The sequence below is a fragment of the Cyclopterus lumpus genome, chromosome 3 (genome assembly GCF_009769545.1).
Source record: "Cyclopterus lumpus isolate fCycLum1 chromosome 3, fCycLum1.pri, whole genome shotgun sequence".
NCBI classification, from domain to species: Eukaryota; Metazoa; Chordata; class Actinopteri; order Perciformes; family Cyclopteridae; genus Cyclopterus; species Cyclopterus lumpus.
This window is the reverse complement of record NC_046968.1, coordinates 9,235,448-9,257,185: the sequence shown is the minus strand read 5'-3', so window position 1 is coordinate 9,257,185 and position 21,738 is coordinate 9,235,448. Positions and strand designations below refer to the sequence as shown.

Below are 21,738 nucleotides of genomic sequence, written 5' to 3'. Positions count from 1 at the left end.
TCCGATTTGTCCAGCGGTGAAACCAAATGGCAGCTCAGTCTGATTATCACGCTGCCTCTAAACGTTTAATAGGATACGCCTGAAGATGTCCACCCCGATGCAGGTGAATAATGGGAAAGGCTTGAGAAGCTGATAGTCACTGTGGTGATATGACTGACAGATTATCTGCTGGAAGCCTTAAATAAGTGACATGAGCCTATACACACTGGATCCTCCGCTCGAGTAAACGCTAGTTTCCAGTCTGAATATCTGTCAAATCCTTGCCAAAAAAGTTCTTTTTTTTTTTTTTTTTACTTAAATTGCATCTCAAGATTCCTATTTTCATTCGATGATGGGGAATCGGCCCTTTTTCCAGCAGCCCCTTTGACATGCCAGAGCAGGCTTAACATGTCTAATTGAATAATGAGTGAGCCAGCATGCACAAACCAGGTCCACCAATGAATCGGAGCCATTAATGTAATTAAATTCAGCTGTGTTTACTCTGCAATGACAAGTCAATGAAAAAGGCCCATCAGTCTAACTTTGTTAGGTAATCGGCGTAGAAAGGGGCTTATGCGTAAAAACACCGCAAACAATGCAGCGTTTTTAACTGAAATTTAAAAAAAAGGCATTTAATGGCACATTCGACTTTCCATATTTGAACATCAGCCACCCCAAAATATTATGCAGTTTGAGGCCGAATGCAAAATAAGCCGCGGACAGACGGCGAGATGCACACTCACTCACGCTGGACCGATTGCACGCTCCACCTGGCGTAGATAATACATTTCTAAAAAAAAAAAGATAATTACAGTGAAAACATTTTTGAAGACGAGAAATTTTTATTGGAAGGAAACTGTACCTGATTTGGCTGAAGAGTGGTGGTGAAACAAAACAACCCACAAACATTTGGCTTACACTTTGATATGAGTGGGTTAACAAGCTCGACTGAGGCAGTTGGACAAAGTGAACAGAAAGCTCAGGCTTTTGACAAACAGCTCAGAGCATCTTTGGTTCATTCTCAGTTATAAAACATATTTACAAAGCATTCACAGCAAAAAAACAGTGCAATTTAAACATCTCTAAACACTCTCCAATCCTTAGTGTGCTTAAATATAGAAGGAACTGTAGCCCCACGACATATTAAAGTGCGTTCTTGCTCAGTAGCTAAGTGCATAGGAAAAGTCGGATCAACACAAACAGACAAAAAGAACATTTGGCTAAGACAGTGTCTTACACTTTTAAAACTATGCAGCTGGTCTAAAATATTTTCTTTTGCATTTTTTATGTATTGACAACTAAAACACATTAGTAGGTATTAATAAGTTGAGTGGATCAGCAACTACACGAAAAAAAAATCCAGTGGCTTCAACCTCCTATTTCTTCTGAAGTAATGATGTTAAAAGGCACAGTCAGTGAGATTTTCATCAATCACTATTTGTTCTTATTATTTAAAAAGGGACAGTCCAACTAACAATGCAAATGTGTTTTCTTGACTAGAGTGCTAAATATCTCCAGATAGTTTTAATGTGATTTGCAGAAGTTTGGGGACATCGGTCGCTCAGGCAAATAAAGTGGAGCTCAATGTCTCAGTCCCAAAATACAATGTAAAGAACTCAGCGGCCATGTTTGGTGTGTGTATGTGTGTATGTGTGTGTGTGTGTGTGTGTGTGTGTGTATGTGTGTACAGTTTTGTTTCTGATAGTTTGGAGTCACTTATACATCAGTGCAATTTAACCCGTTTTAAGGCTGAAAGGGAGTGTTGTGTCAGCTCAAATATTTCTGTAAATCAACTGAAATTATAATTTTTTATAATATCCCACTAATAATCAATGATCAACATTTACCATGGAGCATCAGTCCCAGTATTTACATTAGGTATAACACAGGGCTCCTAATAAACTCAATCTAAAATAATCAAAATCTAAGAAACTCTCAAACAGTTTCAACAGTTTGAAACACAATTGTAGAAAGACTGCAGGCTGAGGCGGCATTAAATAAATAATTTAAGAAAGGGAATGCACACGCGGCACATCAATACTCCCTGAGGCCGATTGCTCGAGCGGGCTCAGTCCACTTCCGTTATAATACTGGTGCCGTCCGCGTCATCAAAGGTCCTCTTGTAGCGCACGGTGGAGGAGAAGCGGCCGCCCCTCTTCTTATAGACGGTGAAGCCGATGGCTCCTACGAGGGCGAGGACCACCACGATGAAGAGACCCAACGCCACAGGGGCGCCTCCGGACTCTGGGGACGCAGGAGGGAAGCGACAGAGGCTCGGTTTGTAGACTGGGTCTTAGTCCCGTAGGATGTCGTCATGTTTGAGTTCAGTCACAGCAAAACAAACCAACGAATGTTTGTGTGACGTGTAAAACCTCCGCGGTTGTCCGTGGAGTCACGTCACTTTGGAGAAGCTGGCGCGTCGTTGAAAAAACACTCTTTATATGAGGACGCCACTCTATAAATAAGTAAATATGACGGAGCAGCCAGATAGCTTAGCACAAAGACTAGACGTAGAGGGGCATAGCGAGCCTGTTTTTCCTCTCTAAAGCTCATTAATTAACGCAATATATCTGGTGTGTTTAATCCCTACAAAAACCTAAAGCGTAAACATTTAAATGTTGACGTTTCTGGACTATTTCGCACCCGGGAACAGCCACTTCCTGGAGCCTTTGCCAAATGTTTACCTTCAGCCAGGCGAGCGTTCTCCCCTCTAGTCTCACCAACAATCCGCTCATCTAACTCTGGGCGAGGAAGCGGTCAAGCGCAATTGCCAAATGGTCAAAAATATTGACAAAAACATGAACGCAGTTGTGATACTCACTCGCTCCAGTCTGGCAGACCACGCGGCTGTAGCTGGCCCCGCAGCTGACAAGTTTCCAGACTCCCTCCTCTCCTGCCATCATGACGGCACAGGGGGTGTCAGACGTCTTCCCAGTGACCACAGCGTCAGACTTCCAGTTAGAGTAAGCCAGAGGTGAATCATCATGCCAGGATACGGGTTTACCTGGGAGGAGGAACGCAAGGGCAATCAGAGGGACGACCATCACTGTCGCACGACACACACACACACACACACCACACACACCACACACCACACCCACACACACACACACACACACCACACACACACACACACACACACACACACACCACACACACACACACACACACACACACACACACACACACACACACACACACACACCACACACACACACCACACACACCACACAACACACACACACAACACACACACACCACACACACACACACACACACACACACACACACACACACACACACAATAAATGATGCGTTTCTGTACGATGTGGAGGGTAAACACCTGACTGAGTTACCGCACAGTTGGAAAATCAACTTGGAGCAACAGAACTGAATCACCATTCATTGTTTTTCTATTTCCTTTTTTCCTTCATATGCAAACAGAGGGGTCAACCACCAGAAATCAGCAATAACTCAGAAGTGTACAAAAACAGGCCTATATTGTCGATTATAAACACAAAGAAAAGGAGATAAGTTTTCATCTACAAGTCAAACGCATGAATATATAATATGCATGAATATAATCCTGTTTTTAAATGTGCACAAAGTGCAGATTGTAACTTGTAGTGTTACCTAAACCCTAAACAAAGGGTCCCTGCTTCCCCTTCACATGATGGCGTTTACCTTCAGTATCGAACGCCATGTTGAGCCATACTCGACTGGTGATGAGAGGGTTATCAAACATGTACTTTGACACAAAGTCGTTCTCTTCTTTGGTTCTTAAGGTCAGTAGTTGAGCATCTGTCAGCAGAAAAAAGAAGAAACCATGACCACTGGTGGACTACAGTTGCCTTAGATGAATACCAACGTGAACCCTTCATACGCCAAACACCGACTCACCCATGCTCTGACAGATGTTCCTGGCCTGCTCCATGCCGAACACGTTGAAGTTGTAGAAGCTCATGTCGAAGGCGTAGCAGTGCTCCTGATGCTGCACCCACTTGGACACCCCGTTGCTCTGAGGGCAGTGATTGGCCTTCGGGGCCACCTGGAGTCTGGCTCCTGATCCATAACAACACAGGTACAAGATGGACGAGGGCCAACGCTTACAAGCACACATTAAGTCAACAGTAGACGCATAGCGGCCATTCAAAAACCAAACACGCTCGGTTCCCTTCTCCTACACGATGTGAAGAAGGGCAATGCGTATGAAAACACGTCGATGTCTCACTTTGGGAAGCGGTGGTGATGGTGGTGGTGTAGCAGATGGCTCCGTCTAACAGCGTATTGCAGCTGGTCCTCACCCAGGCGCCAGCAGGAGTCACGTAGACACAGCTGGCCTCCTGTCCGTCTGGGCTGGAGCCCTCCTGTGAGTCAGAGATCGTGGCCTTGTAGGCAAATCTCGTTCCATCGGACCACTCGAAGTCTGATTCACTCGGCTGCATGGGGGGAGGGGGAGAGAAAGAGAGGGAGAGAGAAAAAGAAAGAAAGAAAGAAAGAGAAAGAGAAAAAAAAAAGAAAGAGAGAAAGAGAAAAAAGAAAAAGAGAGAAAGAGAAAGAGAGAGAAAAAAAGAAAGAGAGAGAAAGAGAAAAGAAAGAAAGAGAGAGAAAGAGAAAGAAGAAAGAGAAAGAGAAAAAGAAAGAGAAAAAGAAAGAAGAGAGAGAGAAAGAGAAAGAAGAGAGAAAAGAAAAAGAAAGAGAGAAAAAAGAAAGAGAGAGAGAAAGAGAAAGAAAGAAAGAAAGAGAAGAGAAAGAAAAAAAAGAAGAAAGAAAGAAAAGAAAAAAGAAAGAAAGAAAGAAAGAAAGAAAGAAAGAAAAAGAGAAAAAGAGAAAAAGAAAGAAAGAGAGAGAAAGAGAAAAAGAAAAAAAGAGAGAAAAAGAAAGGGAGACTTATGAGGTGTACTTGGGGTGCACTCGGTGTAAGCTCGTAAAACTTTGTTTCCGCTCATATTCTTTCTTACATCGTGGTTGGAGAGGCCGATCCAGAGCGGGAAGCCGTCCGTCTTGGCAATGAGCTTCACATGTGCACCGTGCTGGACGTCGTGGACACTTGCCAGGTGGCCTCCGCCCTGGCCGCACTCCTCCAGGGCCTGATGCCAGCTCAGTTTTCGGGTCACCACCTCGTACCTTAAGTTGCCGTAATGTTGGAATTCCGAGGACGACAGGTTGTACTCCTGTTTCGGTTCTTTGGAGCAAAGGATTATAAAAGACACGGGGAGGGGGGGGGGGTAATTTGGAGCACGCCACATTCTCAACAGAATGGCGTAGAAACATGAATTGTGGCGTGAAGTGCGAAACCCCTACCGTTGTCCAGTTTGCAGGTCACGATGCTCCTTTGTTTGAACTCTGCAAAATAGTTTGGGTTGGAGATGAGGATCCAGTTCCCGTCGACGGCGAGGCCGGCCATGAACGCTTTGTTGACATCTGGTCTGCCGTTCGCCCAGTTGGAATATTGGACATTTGTGCCATCATACCACTTCATCTGGTTATCTACAGCAGAACGGCCTTGCCATTAACCCCTCGCATAATGACATAAATACGCACGCACAGAACCGGTATAGATATGCACAAGCTTTAAAAATTGGACAGATAAAAGAACGCACCGTTGTCATCTTTGAACAGCCCCAGCCATACAAATTGGACCAGGTTTTTAAACGGGACGAGTTGCTGCTTAATAAACTCGTTCTCCTCTGAATTTCGGATGGTGAGGATGTCTGCATTTGCATCTGAAAAATAAAACCACTTAAGCAACAGCCTCCGGTCAGAAAGATTCATAAGCAAGCCGACGCACGGCAACATGCGCCCAGCGTGGTGAAAGTCTTACGGAGTTTCTTGCAGGTGTCGGGAATCCGTCCTTGGTCCAACTGGTCCCATCTGGAAGAGAACAGCTTGAAGGAGTAGCAGTTGTTCTTGAAGGGGATCCAGTTTGGACCATTAATCTTATGGGGGCACTTGACTGCAACGTCCTCCGGCGTGGTGATGGCCTCTTCTGCAATGCGTAAGGTTACATTTGAGTTAAAATAGTCTCTGACGATCAGCGTTCTGACGCACGCCGACCAAGAGGGAGGAGATTGTAAAAGTAGATGAAACATGAGGTTTTAGAACCATGTGACTAAAAATGAAAATGGAGGAGAATCTAGAGTGCTGTTGTTGAAGTTCGGAAGTCTGCTAGCATTTGAAATGGTTTACATTTTGAAAAAGATTAAACGAAAAGGTGATTTATAAAACATCTGAACCAGTACTCGTATTATTTCAATCAAACATAAAAATGAATAACAATAATAATTCACTGTATTCATAACAGAAAACTATTCCAGAGTTTCAACTTTATAGACTCTTGTTACATTACAACTTGAACACAATGCCCAGATCTGGCTTGTGCATTGTTTCGACAGTGAAGCCATAGCTTCATCTTCCATGTGTCTAATATTCCTCGACAACAAACTCTACTTCCTGTTAGCGAAGATGAATCACCAGCAGTGTGTTTGAGCTAGAACTGGCTCCGCTGTAAACCCTCTGAGCCCTGATGTCTCACACACCGCCGCTAGCAGGAATCTGAGGAGGTGAAACCCTGCATACCATGTGGTTTGTGGCAGATAGCGCCTCCCAGCTCCTCCTCACACTCTGTGGCTTTCCAGTAGCCGTCGGTGTCCAGGTAGACGCACGAGCCACTGGTGGCGTCAGCAGACCAGCGACTGAACACAGTGTGACTGTGGTCGGTCCAGCGGTAGTGGATCCCGTCCTGTGCACAAAACCAAAAAGACAGTATTCCAAGAAGTGTCTCATCAAAAGTAGCGGATTCAGGTGACGTCAGCCCTCCCGTGGCGCACTCACGTCTTCGCTGAAGAGGCCGATCCACATGGGCTTGCGTGCGCGGCTCACGTGCACGGTGAGGGTGGCCTGCAGGAAGGTGTCGGCCACGCTGGCCAGGTCCATGTTGTTGCTTCGGCACTGCTCCAGGGCCTCGAACCAGGTGAGATTTCTGTTAAGCAGCAGGATGGTGTGGTTGTCGACCGGGAAGCTCTCCGTTGGGATGTGGGGCTCCTCGGGTTTATCTGAAAAGAGCAAACCTTGTGTTCTTCAGAACACCGTGTCATGTAAGGAGTATTCATCTATATGCCTTTTACTAGAGAGGTTACAGGGGAGAGAGAGGGCAGGGAATTAGGGGGGAGAGAGCGTGCCAGATTAAGTAAACACACCTGTACAATAAAGTCGTATTCGCTGCAGGAGGTGGTGACTTACCTGCATAATGCTGGCAAATGGCCACATTTTTAAATTGTATGCAGGAAGAATAGTCCCAGGTACCCAGCATGGCAGAATTGGGGTGATTGATCAAAAACATACACAAATCCATACTGTCCGGATCCCATGTCTGTCAAGCAAGAACAAAAAAAAAAGTAGAATTAAAATGTGGTAAAAACCCTTTTCCTTCATTATGAGCTACCGCCAGCTAATGCTAACAGCAATGAAGAAGCTAGAGGTCTGGTAACCTCACTTCTTTGTCTCTCCACGCCCACAGATTGTTGTTCTTGCAGTCTTCAGACCAAAAGACAACACGGGCTTTATACTACTTTTCTTTCCACACAGTATTCCTCTCAAAGACATGTAAACGCGTGTCCCCATTTCAGAAAGCAAAGACGGTAAGGGGAACTTACGTTGACTTTTATATCCCTGTGCATTCCCAGAATCAGAGGGTTAATGTTGACGTAGTGAACTGGGGACTGGTCCACCCACTCAGCGTTGCCGTGTTTGATTTTCAGACCGATCCATATCTTGTCCATGTTTCTCATCCTCGGCAAAAGGGTGGTGATGAAGTCTGAAACACACATTTACAGCACGACAGTGATTTGTGTTCAAAAGACAATGCAGGCACTATACTCATTCCAGTTCACACAGGGACATCATAACAAAATAAGTTCACGATATTTAACAAAGTATTTGACATCATCGGAGTGATATTGGGCATATTCACCAAAACATAGAGCTAGAACTACAGACGCCCTCACCTTGCTCTGCCTGATCTGATATCGTGACCAGGGTTCCTCTCACCGACTGGCACTCTTCATTGGCATACTTGAATGCCACAGGCTTCATGCTCGTCATCATTGTGTAACACTGAAAAAAAGAAGAAAAAGAAGACCCCCGTATTACAATGTGCTGTATGTGAATGTGCTTAAAAATCCACACTACCATTTTGTCTATTTTCCGCTTGTCACAGATATAGCTCAAGAGACTCCCAAGATTAATTAAGGTTCAATATAATTCACAAAGAAAAAACTGTTAATGCTAATCCATCCCGGCAGTGAATATGTATTAAATAAACCACTTGAATTTCTTACTATTGCACTAAACTGCGGGTGTGATGGAAATAGCTCAAATATCTTCTTCGTGAGAAAAGAACATTTTTAGTTAAAGTCCAGAATATTATCATTCAATTGTCGTAGCTCTAACTTTGATTTGGTCATTCTGTCTCGTACGACCACAAGGACAGTCGTGGAGCTGCTTTGTAGATGTCATGCAGCCTCTAAAAATGGAGTTGCCGTTGAGCGATCGATCAGACCTTATTTCTGAAGGACAGAGATTGATTTCCACAGGGCAGTCCTCCCGGCTGAGGCTCCAGAGGGTTCATCTCCACTGACGTGATGTTGTGTCTCTCACACACAAAGGACAACTGCTGGCGGCAGCTGCGCTCGTGCTCTACAAGTTGACATACGACAGCAAATGTGTGGATGAGCCAAAGGGACCACAAGCCTGATAATGAATCAAATCGAGCTTTTCTTGCTCTTTGAAAGGAATAAAGTCAGATTAGTTCTTACCTTACCGTTTCACGCTACTCTGGAGAAATGTTGGAATAACATTTCAATATTTTAAATGAATACCTTATAGCTGTAATGCCCCTGAAAGCTTAGTTTAAAATCTGAAGAATTTCTCTATGATAATATTCACCAGCATTTTGGTGTCACGTTGAAGCGGATTGAGAGAAAAGGTTTTCTGGGCCTTTAGATTTGTCTAAACCAAGTTTGAAAGTTTCATATTGATCGAGAAAACAAAGAAAAAAGAAATTTGACTGTTCTCATATTTAAACTGCATCCTGGATCTGTGCGATATTTCAAACTGTAAAGAAATATATTATTAAACAGAGTTGCACTGAAGTCGTTTTCTATCTACACAATATGGTAAAATAATAAATGGCCATAAACACCGTGACGTGTTCTCACCTGGAAAGGGGTTTTCATAACTGATGGAGGTGCATCTGCTCAGGAAAACTGAAGGGTAATAGTACATCTGGGAGCGCCTGGAACATACAATATTTCCGTCAACATCACACCGTGTGATTGTAAAACATGAACTGTGCATGTGTGGAACTAAGGGAGTAGTACAAGGGAGTAGTAGCTTACATCATGGGGAATATGCGTCCAGACTCTCTCAAATCGATCCACCAGCTTTGCTTGGGAGAACTTGACATCTGTTCAAAACACGCAAAAAATAATCCTATCATCAACTTTATTAGCTGTTGTCATAAACAGAGTTTATAAAATACATTACAAAGAAAAGTAAAGAAAAAGCTTCTCAGGCCAAAAAGCAGTCATTAGGTTTGAGACATGATGTATTCTTAGCTGGTTATTTTTGTAGTTAGTTTGTTCTACTTTATTTTGACTGCTTCCAGCTGTATGCCCGAGACATATTGTCAGCTTCCCATGACCATAGGATAATAGAAGGAATTTCCCGGGCACCAGTCTTTTCAAATCAAGTACGGATGAACATAGGGAGAAGAAAAAGGGATGAACAGGGCAATCCCTTTCATGAGAGAACAGGAAGTAAAGTTGTCACCCTTTTTCCTTTTTAACCGCACGTGGTTATTTATGAATGTTCGAGTTAATTGGACCTTAATGCGCACACAGTTGAATTAATTGACAGTTTGCTAAACCCCGCCTCAAAACATCGATTGTGCAAGAATAGCTTAGTAAATGTAACTCGGCATGGCAGGCCCACAGCAAGGGGGATATCATTGGAAAAGGCCCTTTGGCCTGAGGACTTCTTTTATTTCTTATATTATGCTGAGAGCGGGGAGTCTTGATAGGGAACGTAGGAAGCGGCATGTCCATTTACAAGTGTGTCTTCAGAGGCACCTTAAAGTCTGATCTGACATGGATTGGTAGCCAATGGAGAGAAGCTTGAACTGGTTTAATATAATAATAAATAAGTCCTTTTAGCACTATTGCGGTCTGTAAAATAAATGCAAAAAAATAACAATAATGTCTGAAAGATGTGGAACATTGGACGGTTTAAATGGAGTTTCAAGCTCGAAGTAGAGAAAAGCCTTCAAATTCCTGAGCGCTTGTGTGAGTCTGTGCGTCAAACTGCAATAATTAGCTCATATCAATCAGCTGTGGCTCATCCAGCAGCAATCAAAAGGTTGTCATGGTAACTGCTCAGTCGGCTCGGCAGTTAAAAACTGGAGCGCACGTCGCTGACATTTATTGCTCTGTATTTTTGAATTGTTATTAAAGATGACCTTTCGTCGTTAATCGAAGCCGCATATTTAAAAAATGAAAGAAAAGCATTAAAAAAGGTCCACCCTGCCATGACCACTTACGTCACTTAGGTGCTGGTGGATGTTTCCGGCAGCAGTCGAGCTGAGCGGTGTCGCCAGCCGGCTGCCATTCATACTGCAAAAGAGCGTTGCCTCCTCAAAGGTTAGCTTCGGCTCCTTAACGAACCAAAACTCTGCCCCATCTATGAAGATGGAGCTCTCGTGGTGTCCACCTGGAAAGCAGGAAATCATTCTATGAGCAGGTCATCTGAGAATTAACAAAATGATGAATCAAAGAAAGTCTGTCCGTCCCATTTGAACACAGACTCGGTCATTACCTGGATTGTACCAGTCTGGGTTCTGTGGCGCCTTTCCTGTTGAAGCACACGAGGTGAACAAAGAACGAGTTAGAAGGAAATCTTGTTCTTTCCCTCATGGTGTTCTCTAAAACTACAGAGCCATTACAAATCTCTTTCATTTGGCAGCGTTGCTGAGAGTCTTACCGCGGGGTAGTTGGCAGACCCACTCTAGCCTGGCGTCGCAGTGAAAGGGAGTGGCGTAGAATGGTGTCGGAGGCAAGTCGTGCAGCAGAAACACAAACAGGTGTTTCAAGGTGCTCTTGGATGTCTAACAAGGACACAAAAAATCATCATGAAGGCAACAGACAAGAAAAGCTGTTTTCATATGCGTGACATTGAAGATCTTGTTGCAGAGTCTGATTGGCAAGATATTTCTTTTTTTAAAGTACTTCATTTAAATGGAGGCGATGGCAAAAGAGAATCAGCTCCCTTTCGTGTGAGTCCAATAAACAAAGATAAATCATCATCATAGCCACTTTGATGTTTGGCAAGTGGCGGCGTCCTTGTGATGTAGTAAAACAAACAGGAACCACTGCTCCCACCAGCTGTCTTTTCTGGGATTTTGTTTCAGGACAGCATGGAGGATATGAAATCCCAAATGGCCTTGATTCTGAGATTAAGCTGTACAGTACAGATAACCACATAGACAAGCATGCAGACAGACAGTATACATTTAAAACACATAGGTGGGCGTGGCAGTGGAGCTCACCTTGAATGCAGCGCAGTCCCGCCTGTATGCATCATCCTCATGGAAATCTTGGTGCAAAACATCCATGGAGACCTGTTGTGAATAAATTAAATGGACGGACTTCTTACTAAATAAATGCAATACAGTGCAGTAAGTATATCCAAACCAGATTTATTTTATTGTTTGAGATTAATAAAAAAGGTGCAGTTTCAGGACTTTTATAAAGCATTATAATCCAGCACTGATATCATCTTCTTATTGTTTTCAAAATACTTTTATTTGTTGCAGGAATTTAGAGAATTCCCTGTCTTGTCACTATTATCAACATGTTAATTGATGGATAAGAATATTTGTTGAAAAACGCTGAATGACTTGTTTATTAGTTGGAGTCATACTCACAGGCTGGCCGTTGCTCCACTGCCAGGAGCGATCAGCCGGGTTTCTTCTGTTCAGGCCAACCCAGAAGTGCCGATTATCACTGCAACAATAACACCGGCGCAAGACAACCGTCATTCGTGACACGAAATTAATCTTCTTTCAAAGAAACTAAAAAAGGAGATGTTGCCGCTTTGTTTTCAGATGCGACGGTTAAAGCAACGTGTGTGTGTGTCTGTGTGTGTGTGTACCTGATGCTGTCTCTCAGGATGCTGTGCAGGGCCCTCATCTCATTGTTGCTTGTGAAGCTGGGCAGGTTGGCTCCCAGAGCCAGACAGAACCTCTCAGCTTCCTCCCAGGAGCGCTTCCTGCTCAGCCTTTCCTCATGAAACACCTGACGAGACCAAAAACAACAATTTACCACAGCTACTTAAAACAGTGAGGTAATGCAGTAAAGCCGATTTAGCTGTCAGATAATGTAATGTATAATAACAATCAATAGGAAAGCCATTGTTTGGATTGGTCCAATACAAAAGCAGGTTCAGTAATAGCTACTTAAGAATTACTTTATTTACTATCTAATTCTTCATTTGTTCCCAAACAATGAGGTTTTTAAAATTATGTTAATATTTTTTTCAACACACACACACACACACACACACGCACACGCACACGCACACGCACACACCTTGTAGCAGTGTTGGATGTTTGGTCTGGACACCCATCCATCAGGACAGGTAGCGTTGGGGTTCGGCTCCGGTTCTGGGGGTGGAGGTGGACTGAGGTCTGTTCTACAAATGGTACCGGCCTTAAAAATGGTGCAGTTCTTCACCTCCCACTTGCCGAGGGGTTTATCGGTAGAAATCACTGCACAGCCTCCCTCCCGATCTGAAACACAGAAAAGTTAAGTCTAATGGGCAAAAGAAAATGTACCATGTAAATGACTTGTATTTTAACATATATATCATTTGATTTAAATGTGGGCCTGTTGTCCTGGTAACACTGACGCACACAACCTTTGAGAGCATAAGCAGACATGTATGTACATACTGCTAGTGACCCAGGAAACGGTGAATGGTAAATGTTATTTTTATATTATTTTACTAGTAAATGTGAACCGAAACAACCATAATCTGGAGAGAGGTTCAGAATGAAATGCACGACGCATTGTAACACTAAACTTAACCAGAGTCTGTTGTGACATGGCTACTCCTTCGGTCCTGTGCTTCTACTCCTCCGAGTGGTTTTCACTAACCTGGTTCGAACCAGCCCCAGTTGGTGTATGCAACCACACCCAGGGTCCCATCCTGGCTCAGCCACCGGTACTCCCCTGTGTTCTTAATGTCCTGCAGCCCGATCCAAAAATACTGAGGCTCCACGCTGATCTGCGTTCGGAGCAGACGACTGATGAAGGCCTGCTCAAACCTGGAAAGAACGGCCGAATATGAGAACCGCAGAACGTATTCATGTGGGCAGCATCTGAGGGGTGTCCGAGTGTGCTTTTAACCAAGCGGTTCCCCTACCTGCTTCTTACGGTGATGTTGCAGCGATCTTTGAAGGACACTTGATTGGTGTTCACTTGATAACAGGAGTTGCCGTGTCTCCTCCAACCCTGAGGGATTCACACCAGCGACTCTTAAGTTACATTCAAATCACAAGCAAAGAAAAAGCACAAGAGTTTCATGTGTGGAAGGACGGAGATCACTGCCACGCAAACATGGATGAGAATAAACAAAGAGGAAATAACATTTAGCATCGAGGCCTCTAGTTTGCACGTTTCGTAGTCTTTGAGCCCGGACCTCAACCACATGTCAGCAGGCAATAAAATTGGGAAAATAATGCAAAAACACTGCAAGCTTCACCTTGGGAAATCAGGTCACATCCTCAAATACTCACATCCTCAAAGCGGCATCCGACCTGTGCTGCCGATTCATTGACCTTTCCTTTCTTCTGACACATGAAAGGTAGCCTCTGTGAGCAGTCGCCGACCCGCCAACCAAGACGCTGTGGAGCACAGAAACAGGTTTGATTTCGCAGGCCTTGAATAAACCAACTCGTATAGCAGATTAAAAAAAAAATTCAGTGGGTGTGGTTAGAAGAAACACACACACACACACACACACACACACACACACCTCTCCAGCGTAGAAGACACAGCTGGTATCTAAAGCATGCTGGACCGGCTGGTTTTGGTCCCAGTAGGTGAAGGTGACCGGTGCCTGGTCGATCCACTTGAAGACAGTGGTGTTCATGCCAACACCGACCAGACCGATCCAGACGTCCAACCACTTGCTGCCTGATGGGCCATAACAAACATAAGAACATTACTATATGGTACTGTTAAAAAAAGAACGTCAACTCAAAACCGTTAAAGCTCTGACGGGAGATTTCTATCATTTAAAAAAAAAAAAATGTATGCATTTACCTGCATGGAAGTTAGTGCTGATCATCTCTTTGCTGTCAACGGAGTGGAGGCTGGCCAGAGAGCCTCCTTCTCCTCCCTCTGTGTGGTTACAGTGCATCTGGGCCTCAGTAATGTTTCGAGGCACGTCCGTCACTAACTTGTAGCACCAGCCGCTCCACGGGACCCAGCCGTCGGCGCACACCGTTTCGCTATATACAAAAGAGTCTGTAAAGGAGGACCGAGACAGACAGAGGACGTGAGGGGCAGTCAGGTCAGGGTCATTTCTCTATCCCACAAAAAGAAAAACTACACAAAGAGAGCTACCTGTGGTTAAAACCCTAGTAGAAGAAGTAAAACAACCTAAGAGCCTTATTATAAATTCAAGGGAAGGCCTCAAGGGTCGTGTCATTCGTCCGTCAGACTCTTTGGTTATGCTGTATGTATTGTGAAGCCATGAGCCGATTGAAGCTTTGAGATATGTAGCCTTGTTTCTCACCAACAGCCACACAACCGTTCCTCCAGTGCCCCCATGAGGTTAATATCTGTGGCTTTGGAGGGAAAAAGTCTTCACCTAATGGATTGGATTCATGTCTAACTCAGAAGAACTTTGGGTGACAACCTGACTACAAATGTTGTATATGTCAAATATGCTGTGTTTGTCACAGAGCAGCATATGCTAGCATAGTAACCAAGATGGCGAACAAGGTAAACATTAGAGCTGCTTCACATCAGCACTTTAGCATGCATCTAAGCCCGAAGCAGAGCTGTGCCGTAAGTACAGCCTACAGCACGGCCGTGGACTCTCGAACAGGGTTCAGAGGAAATGAACGTGCACACAGGCAGTTAACCTACCGGTTGGTGCCTCGCGAGAGGCGTTGACACTCTTCTTGCAGATGTATGGCAGCTCCTGGTTGCACGCCTCAGACTCATAGCGCTGATTGGAGTTCAGCACTCCGCAGTCCGACTCAAAAATGATGGGGGTGGATGGCATTCCTGACACGCACGCACGCACACACGCACACACAACCACACACTGCAAGTTATTTTCAAGGTTCCGCTTATCAACCGCGTAGGGAGATGAACAAAAGAACTGTTGCAATGACGGTTGAATGCAAATTACAGCCACCACTAAGAGCTCATATCAGCAGAGGGCCAGATGGCTGCAGTATCCTTGACGTTCACAGTGCAGCTTAAGAACAACATCTTCCCTTTGAGAAGGGAGGGAAAAAAGCACGACATATTACAATAGCTAGAAGGCGATATAAAGCCTTCCATTCAGTAGTATTAATGAGTTATTCAGCGACAGTGGTAGCCCCAACACTGTGTCCGAAACACAGGCACAATGAGCTTCTTTGCAACACTCGCCACATTGTTTCCCCGACTGACACCAAGTCAGTTTATAGAAGGCGGAGCCCGACAGATTAAAGTTGCAAAACCGTTGGATGTTTGAGCAGAACCGTTGCACCTCATGTTTTATTTGAACCAGTCTTAGATCACCATGTCTTTATGTGTCATTTATATAGATACTCTCAGAAATGGGACAAAGATTAGAAATAAGACACTTCTTTTTGTTGAACCACAATCACCTGTTTCCCAGCGCAGCGTTGTTAGAGGGGAACCATCGGACCACTTGCCAGCCATGATTACTGTCTAACTGGTGAAGGCCGATCCACATCCTCTCAGGCATTCTGTCAAGCCCGTCCAATACTGCACAATGCAACACAGGACAAGTCAGGCATACGTGTACAAATCCATCCATCCATTTTCAATACCGCTTATGAAGGTCTAAAATAATATCAAACATCACGATTAAAACACATCACGATCATTTGGAATGAAACGGCACACATGGGGATTATACAACCAGTTCCCTTGATCTTCAACTTCCCCAAACACAAATACTATGAAGCCGTTGCAACATCGCGCTCTCAAGAGTCTAACCACACTAACTGAAGAGCACAGGACACTCTGCATGCAAGACATAACCGGTGTGATGACGATCATGCAAACTCCACAAATGTTGAAAAAGGAAGAATTCTTGAACTGGCTTTCAGCTGATGTATCAGCGGCATGACAGTGGGCCAGGTTTTCATAAAAGAAGAACCAGGAAACAGAAGAACAAATAGAAGAAGCGGTACAGACGCTATACACAGACACTCAGGTGACACACATCAAGGCGTTCTGTCCTTTCTTTTACTTTCATATAAAATACAATAAGTAGGAACAACCTAATAACAAAATGAAACACAACAACATGACGCCAGGTCATTTAGAAGTTGCACCGTCCATAAATCGAATGAGACCGAGACGAAAGAATAACTTAATAACTGATCTTTGCTTATTAAAAACACATTGTTTGAGTCCAAATGGGAAAGCCTACGTGATACGACATTGACTTTTGAGAACAATCAATATATCAAAAGATCATTTTATGATATTATTCACATCAATCAAACGTGGCATTGAGGCACAAGGGGGAAAAGACGGAGATGCATTTTAGTTTTCTTTGTTTCATTTCTTTAAATAGTTTGTTACCTTTCAAAAGATCTCAAACAGTATAATTATAGTTTTGGGCTTTGAAAGACGCAGACCAGCTGATATATTTAGAAAAGGGTGTATTTTTAGTTGGTTTGGTTTTAAAGTCAACAAAACCGTTTAATAATTTGTTTTATCTTTTTTTATATTTATACCTGTTGTCAATGTGTGTGTTGGGGAGCAACCTATCAGATCAGAGCGTTTGTAACAAGAAGTCCATTTTGATATTATAGGTGGAGTAGAAACAAGAACGGGAGAAGAAGAGCAGGAACAAAAGAAGAAGAAAAAGAAGAAGAACAGAAAGAAAAAGAAAAAGAAGAAGAAGAAGAAGAGTCTCACAGGTCTTGGAGTGGAGGTCGGCGGGCTCAGACACACTCAGCAGGTCGGCTCCTTGACTACGACATGAGTCCAGCGCTTCCTTCCAGGTCACCGCGGCACTGGAAACGAACTCATAGCAGGACTCCCCTTCCGGGCCGGCAAACAGAGTCTGGCAACCCTCCTCTGCAAGGTCAGAGAGACGGGATCAGCGTGAGCGTGAGAATCAAAGTGTGCCACTTATGTTGATGCCAGATGTAATCCAACCGGATCCATTACAGAGACACATTTTTTTATTGTGACCCAGCTTTGAGCAAACATGTTCATTAGAAAACTCCCTTTAAGGGCTGCCGCATGTCTCCATTAGGAGTAAAAGGGCCACAAATCGTGAAAAATCGTGATGATGTATTGAAGAACATGCCAGGTGTCAGACAGTATCCCATTTTCCTGTCGAGGTCGTAGTCCCATGTGGTGGCGCACCAGGACAGTCCAGGTAAATCCGCATCTGGGAGGCACCCGTGATGCCAGCTGCCGTTGTGCTTGAAGGGGAACTCGCAGGGAGAGCCGGCAGAGTTCCCACCGTTGGTGTGGACAACTGCACGGAGAGGAGCAAAGAGCAAAGACTCATTTCAACCTCGGGTGTTTGTGCCGTTTCGAAGATAACCCAAACAAATGCGGCGTCGCGTTCCGCAGCCACCCAACCCCAGGTGTCCTTTTTCTCAAGAACACACGGTGCAGATAATGTCAGCAAAGTGAACCCGGCTGAGAGGAGAGTCTTCCTTTGGAAACACCGTTGGACCACATCGGAGGACAGAAATGGGTTTGTTTGTGGTCAACGGCAACGTTTGCCAATGTAAAAAGGAAGCAACGCTGCCAATAGGTTTCTACATGCGCACCCCCACCCCGAAACTCACATCAGGGCCTGTGTTTTGGGAAGTAAAAGGAATGACGGTGAGCGAGGAGAAATAAGATGTTATTTAAGAAAAGGGAAATTGTCTTTTCAACGCATCTTCATGCCAGTCTAGATCCTCTCCGTTTGTTTTTATATTCATGTTTTATTATGAAGAAAGCATGTACCACTCCCACGTGTGTTCTGGGTTCTATGGATATATGTACATCTAAAGTCTAAAGTGATACCTTTACCATTATTACTGTCATTAGTCATAGATACAGACATCAGCTTTCATACTTGATCCAAAATTGCAATTGAAAAAAAACTAACTACTTACTCTGGAGTAGAGATTATATTATTTGAAGAAAATCCCTGTCACTTAATGCTAGTGTAATTCGTACAAATGATAATCAACAAGAAATCAACACCATTATGAGTTATTTGTACACTCCTACTATAGTTAGTGAACATTGTGCAGTTTAAGGACCTAAAAGGATTAACACTCAAAGTTTCCCTGTCTTCTCTCGGGGATCCTTTTCAATGTAATACACAGAAAACATACACGTCTTGTAAATCCTATCAGTTCTGACCTATTTGTTAAGGTGTTGGATCACGTGAGCCCCAAAGGAGCCATGCAGTGAGCGCCTTTTAACCTGGAATGTGACAGAGCACACATGAGTGATGATAGATCAGTCAACCAACCAGTCAGGTTCTGTTTAAAAAGGCACATCCTGTTTGATCATGTCTCAGCGAAGGTAACACCTGACCATAGGGCGTGGCATTATCAGCTTTGTTTTCCACTCAAAACAAAACGGCACTACTTTCATGTGATTTCCTCAAGGGTTAGTCCGCCCTCAGAGCTCCACAGTGGGCAGCAGAGAGCACTTTCTCACAGAATGCATCTCTCAGATAAGACGGTGGAAACCACACTCACCACGGTACAGCCGCCGGCAGATGTTGTCATGGGACGCTCCCCTTACCCACGAGTCATTAGCGTCCCGCTTGGCCGACACTTTGCCGTCGTCTCCCGTCAGGGCCATTTGATAAATGGTGAAAACGGCCCCGTCCTGGCAGCGCCACCACAGCAGGATGTTGGAGCCACAGTCGACCAGGGACAGTGCCTTGGTGGGGACGTCCAACGCCAAGCACAGGGACGTGGCCACGTGGAAGAGCCGGTGACCCGAGCCCCACTTCCAGAGCTGGGAACTGTCGTTCAGGTCGCAGCGGGTGAGACTCAGGTTTGCCGAGGCTGCTGGACCTAGACACATCCCCGTGCTCGAGTGCTGGATGGTGAACGCATCCTCGTCTGTTACGGAACAGATCAAATTCATTAGAATTGACAGTAACCGTGGCTACAATGTAGTTCTTTTGAGATCATTTCCTCTGTGCTTTTTAGGGGAGGGGGAGGATTTAAAAACGCTTTTTAGCAGCAATCATACACATTGGCGAAAAGTCCCAGATAAATGTATAACACCGGATCTCTTTATCTCTTTAAAGAAAGAAAGCCATCAGAAATAAAATTGCTACAGGCAACTCCCCCCACCAAACAACAAAATAAACTGTATGGAGAAGAACACAACCTAACAGTTGAACCAAATACATGAAATTGTGGCAGGATCCATATATATATATATATATATATATATATATATATATATATATTACCTTGATGGGCATTGTTTAGGGCTGATTTTAGACTCATTATATAGACAAAAAGGAGACACATTTAAATGAATGTATTGCTCGAGATATACAAGTAACTGCATAGTCACCAAGAAAAAGCAGCACGTGTGGACACATAATAACCGAGGTAAATAGTTACACAGCTAAATATGAAACAAACACAATGGATGTTTGCATACAAAGGCTTTAAAAAATATATATATATCACGCCACTTGACTGTGTAGCGTTGCAGCCGTTCACAGTTCTTTGCATTGAGCAGCAGCTCAGCCTCCATAATCCGAGGGCTGTTTACAGATGTGCATGATTTATAGCTGGGGGGGGGATGAGTTTGAGCTGTCAGAATATGTCCAGACACCAGCCCCACTGGGGGAAGGGAGCCATGTCAAACTACCAACTGACCCGACTCAACTCGAAGCTGCTCTTCCATATCCACCTCCACTTGCTGTGGTCCAGCGGGTCTGACGCTATTGTCCTCGGATTCACATTCACGCTCGTGAGTTATCACGCTCAGTGGGACCCTGAATGGCAGGAACGGGCGCGTGCACAGTGGGAAAGTGTCGCAGAAACGAAAGCCCAAAGTGTGGGGCGCTCGAGGTTAGGCGCATACTCACCGAAGCCGTCGGCGTCGGCCGACAAACAAGTCCCCAAGAACACAGTTGTCCCCAACGCAGTCCACAAACAAAGGCAAAGTGTCGCTCCGGACGCGGTCAGCATGGTGGCGGTGTTTGGGCTGGATTCATAAAGCAGGACGTCCTCGCGCAGCGCTGGAGCGTGAATATGGGCCGGTCGATGCGTGAACTCCAAACCGAAAGTGCTCCGATAACTAACCCAGTACTCCGCACTGTCAGCTGTGTTATCCAGAGTCCCGCTCTGACGACGCCATCAAGCTAGCGCGAGCCCGAATGAACGGAGGGACTTCCGGTTCCACTCGCAGGGTAAAGTCCACAGGCGGCCCGACGGGAGTTGTGTGGAAGGTTGGTTCAACGTGATGTCAATGTACACTACATAAATAAATAAATAAATAAAAAGTTCACTGGAAGGCAAACCATGAATCACCGAGCACAAAAACAACAAATATGTATAAAAAATATATATATATATATATATATATATATATATATATATATATATATATATATATATATGTATATATGAAAGAGAGAGAGAGAAAACAAAAATATTAAATACATTTTGACTTAATAATAACTAATGAGATTTTTGTTTTAACTTTAATATCACATAACTTGTTGTAACCTGGGCCATCTCATAATGATGACCTACTTAAACGTTTTAAAGTAAATGGCGGTCTGATTTTGAAGGCGAACTGTCTCCACCGGTCTTCCGTCTTTCCCAAGATGTGTCGCTCTTCTCGTTGGTGCCTTCACGTTCCCACAACAACACGAGACGCGCGCACGTTGCGTGTTTTTCTTCCACCGACTGCAGAGGAAGTGCAGCAGCGGCATTAATGATTCATCTCGTGCGTACAGTGGCACTTAATGTTTGTACTTTGTCAACGTAGCAGCTGGTCTGAATTATTAACCACTCTGATGTCAGATACCACCAGAGAAAGAGTCAATAGCTGCACTTTGCCGTCTCGTTTTCTCCACTCAAACCTTTATTTAGACAAGCTAATAGACTGGTTGGAGTTATTTAAGCTTAATTACACATTAGGCGAGTATTGTATTTCTTCTTTCTTTTACACAAAGGTCGACAAACTTAGCAATGTTTGGCAAAACGTGTGATCCATCAGTGATGTACAGTGAGTCATGGAGAGAGTAATTAAGTGTGAAAAGACCAAGGATACTAGGTGCAAAGAAAGCGTTTAAAATCTTTAATTACTTTTAACCTACCTTTTAAATATTGAACATAGAAGACTAAATAAAGAGCAGTCTCGTTTCCAGTCAATCTGGCTGTTCTTGGTCATTTAAATATATGTTCATTGTCACTCATTAGGCTTTTGTATAAATAAAGCA

The 21,738-nt window shown here is 44.1% G+C and overlaps 1 protein-coding gene across 1 annotated transcript; it reads right to left on the bottom strand.

Moving 5' to 3' along the window:
• Positions 1–799: 799 nt before the first annotated feature.
• ly75 (lymphocyte antigen 75) lies at positions 800–20,479 on the bottom strand. The gene is given in 36 exon segments (XM_034558608.1): positions 800–2,223; positions 2,801–2,983; positions 3,664–3,780; positions 3,880–4,041; positions 4,211–4,418; positions 4,941–5,164; positions 5,284–5,469; positions 5,583–5,705; positions 5,804–5,968; positions 6,559–6,721; positions 6,814–7,034; positions 7,222–7,351; positions 7,635–7,795; positions 7,986–8,094; positions 8,540–8,676; positions 9,198–9,274; positions 9,378–9,445; positions 10,577–10,746; positions 10,852–10,887; positions 11,017–11,140; positions 11,582–11,653; positions 11,960–12,038; positions 12,187–12,329; positions 12,624–12,823; positions 13,191–13,360; positions 13,459–13,547; positions 13,832–13,939; positions 14,071–14,231; positions 14,361–14,564; positions 15,192–15,332; positions 15,926–15,968; positions 15,970–16,046; positions 17,214–17,375; positions 17,611–17,784; positions 19,016–19,387; positions 20,377–20,479. Coding segments are annotated over 36 exon segments (5,238 nt in total). The 3' UTR covers positions 800–2,047.
• Between the last annotated feature and the right edge of the window lie 1,259 nt (positions 20,480–21,738).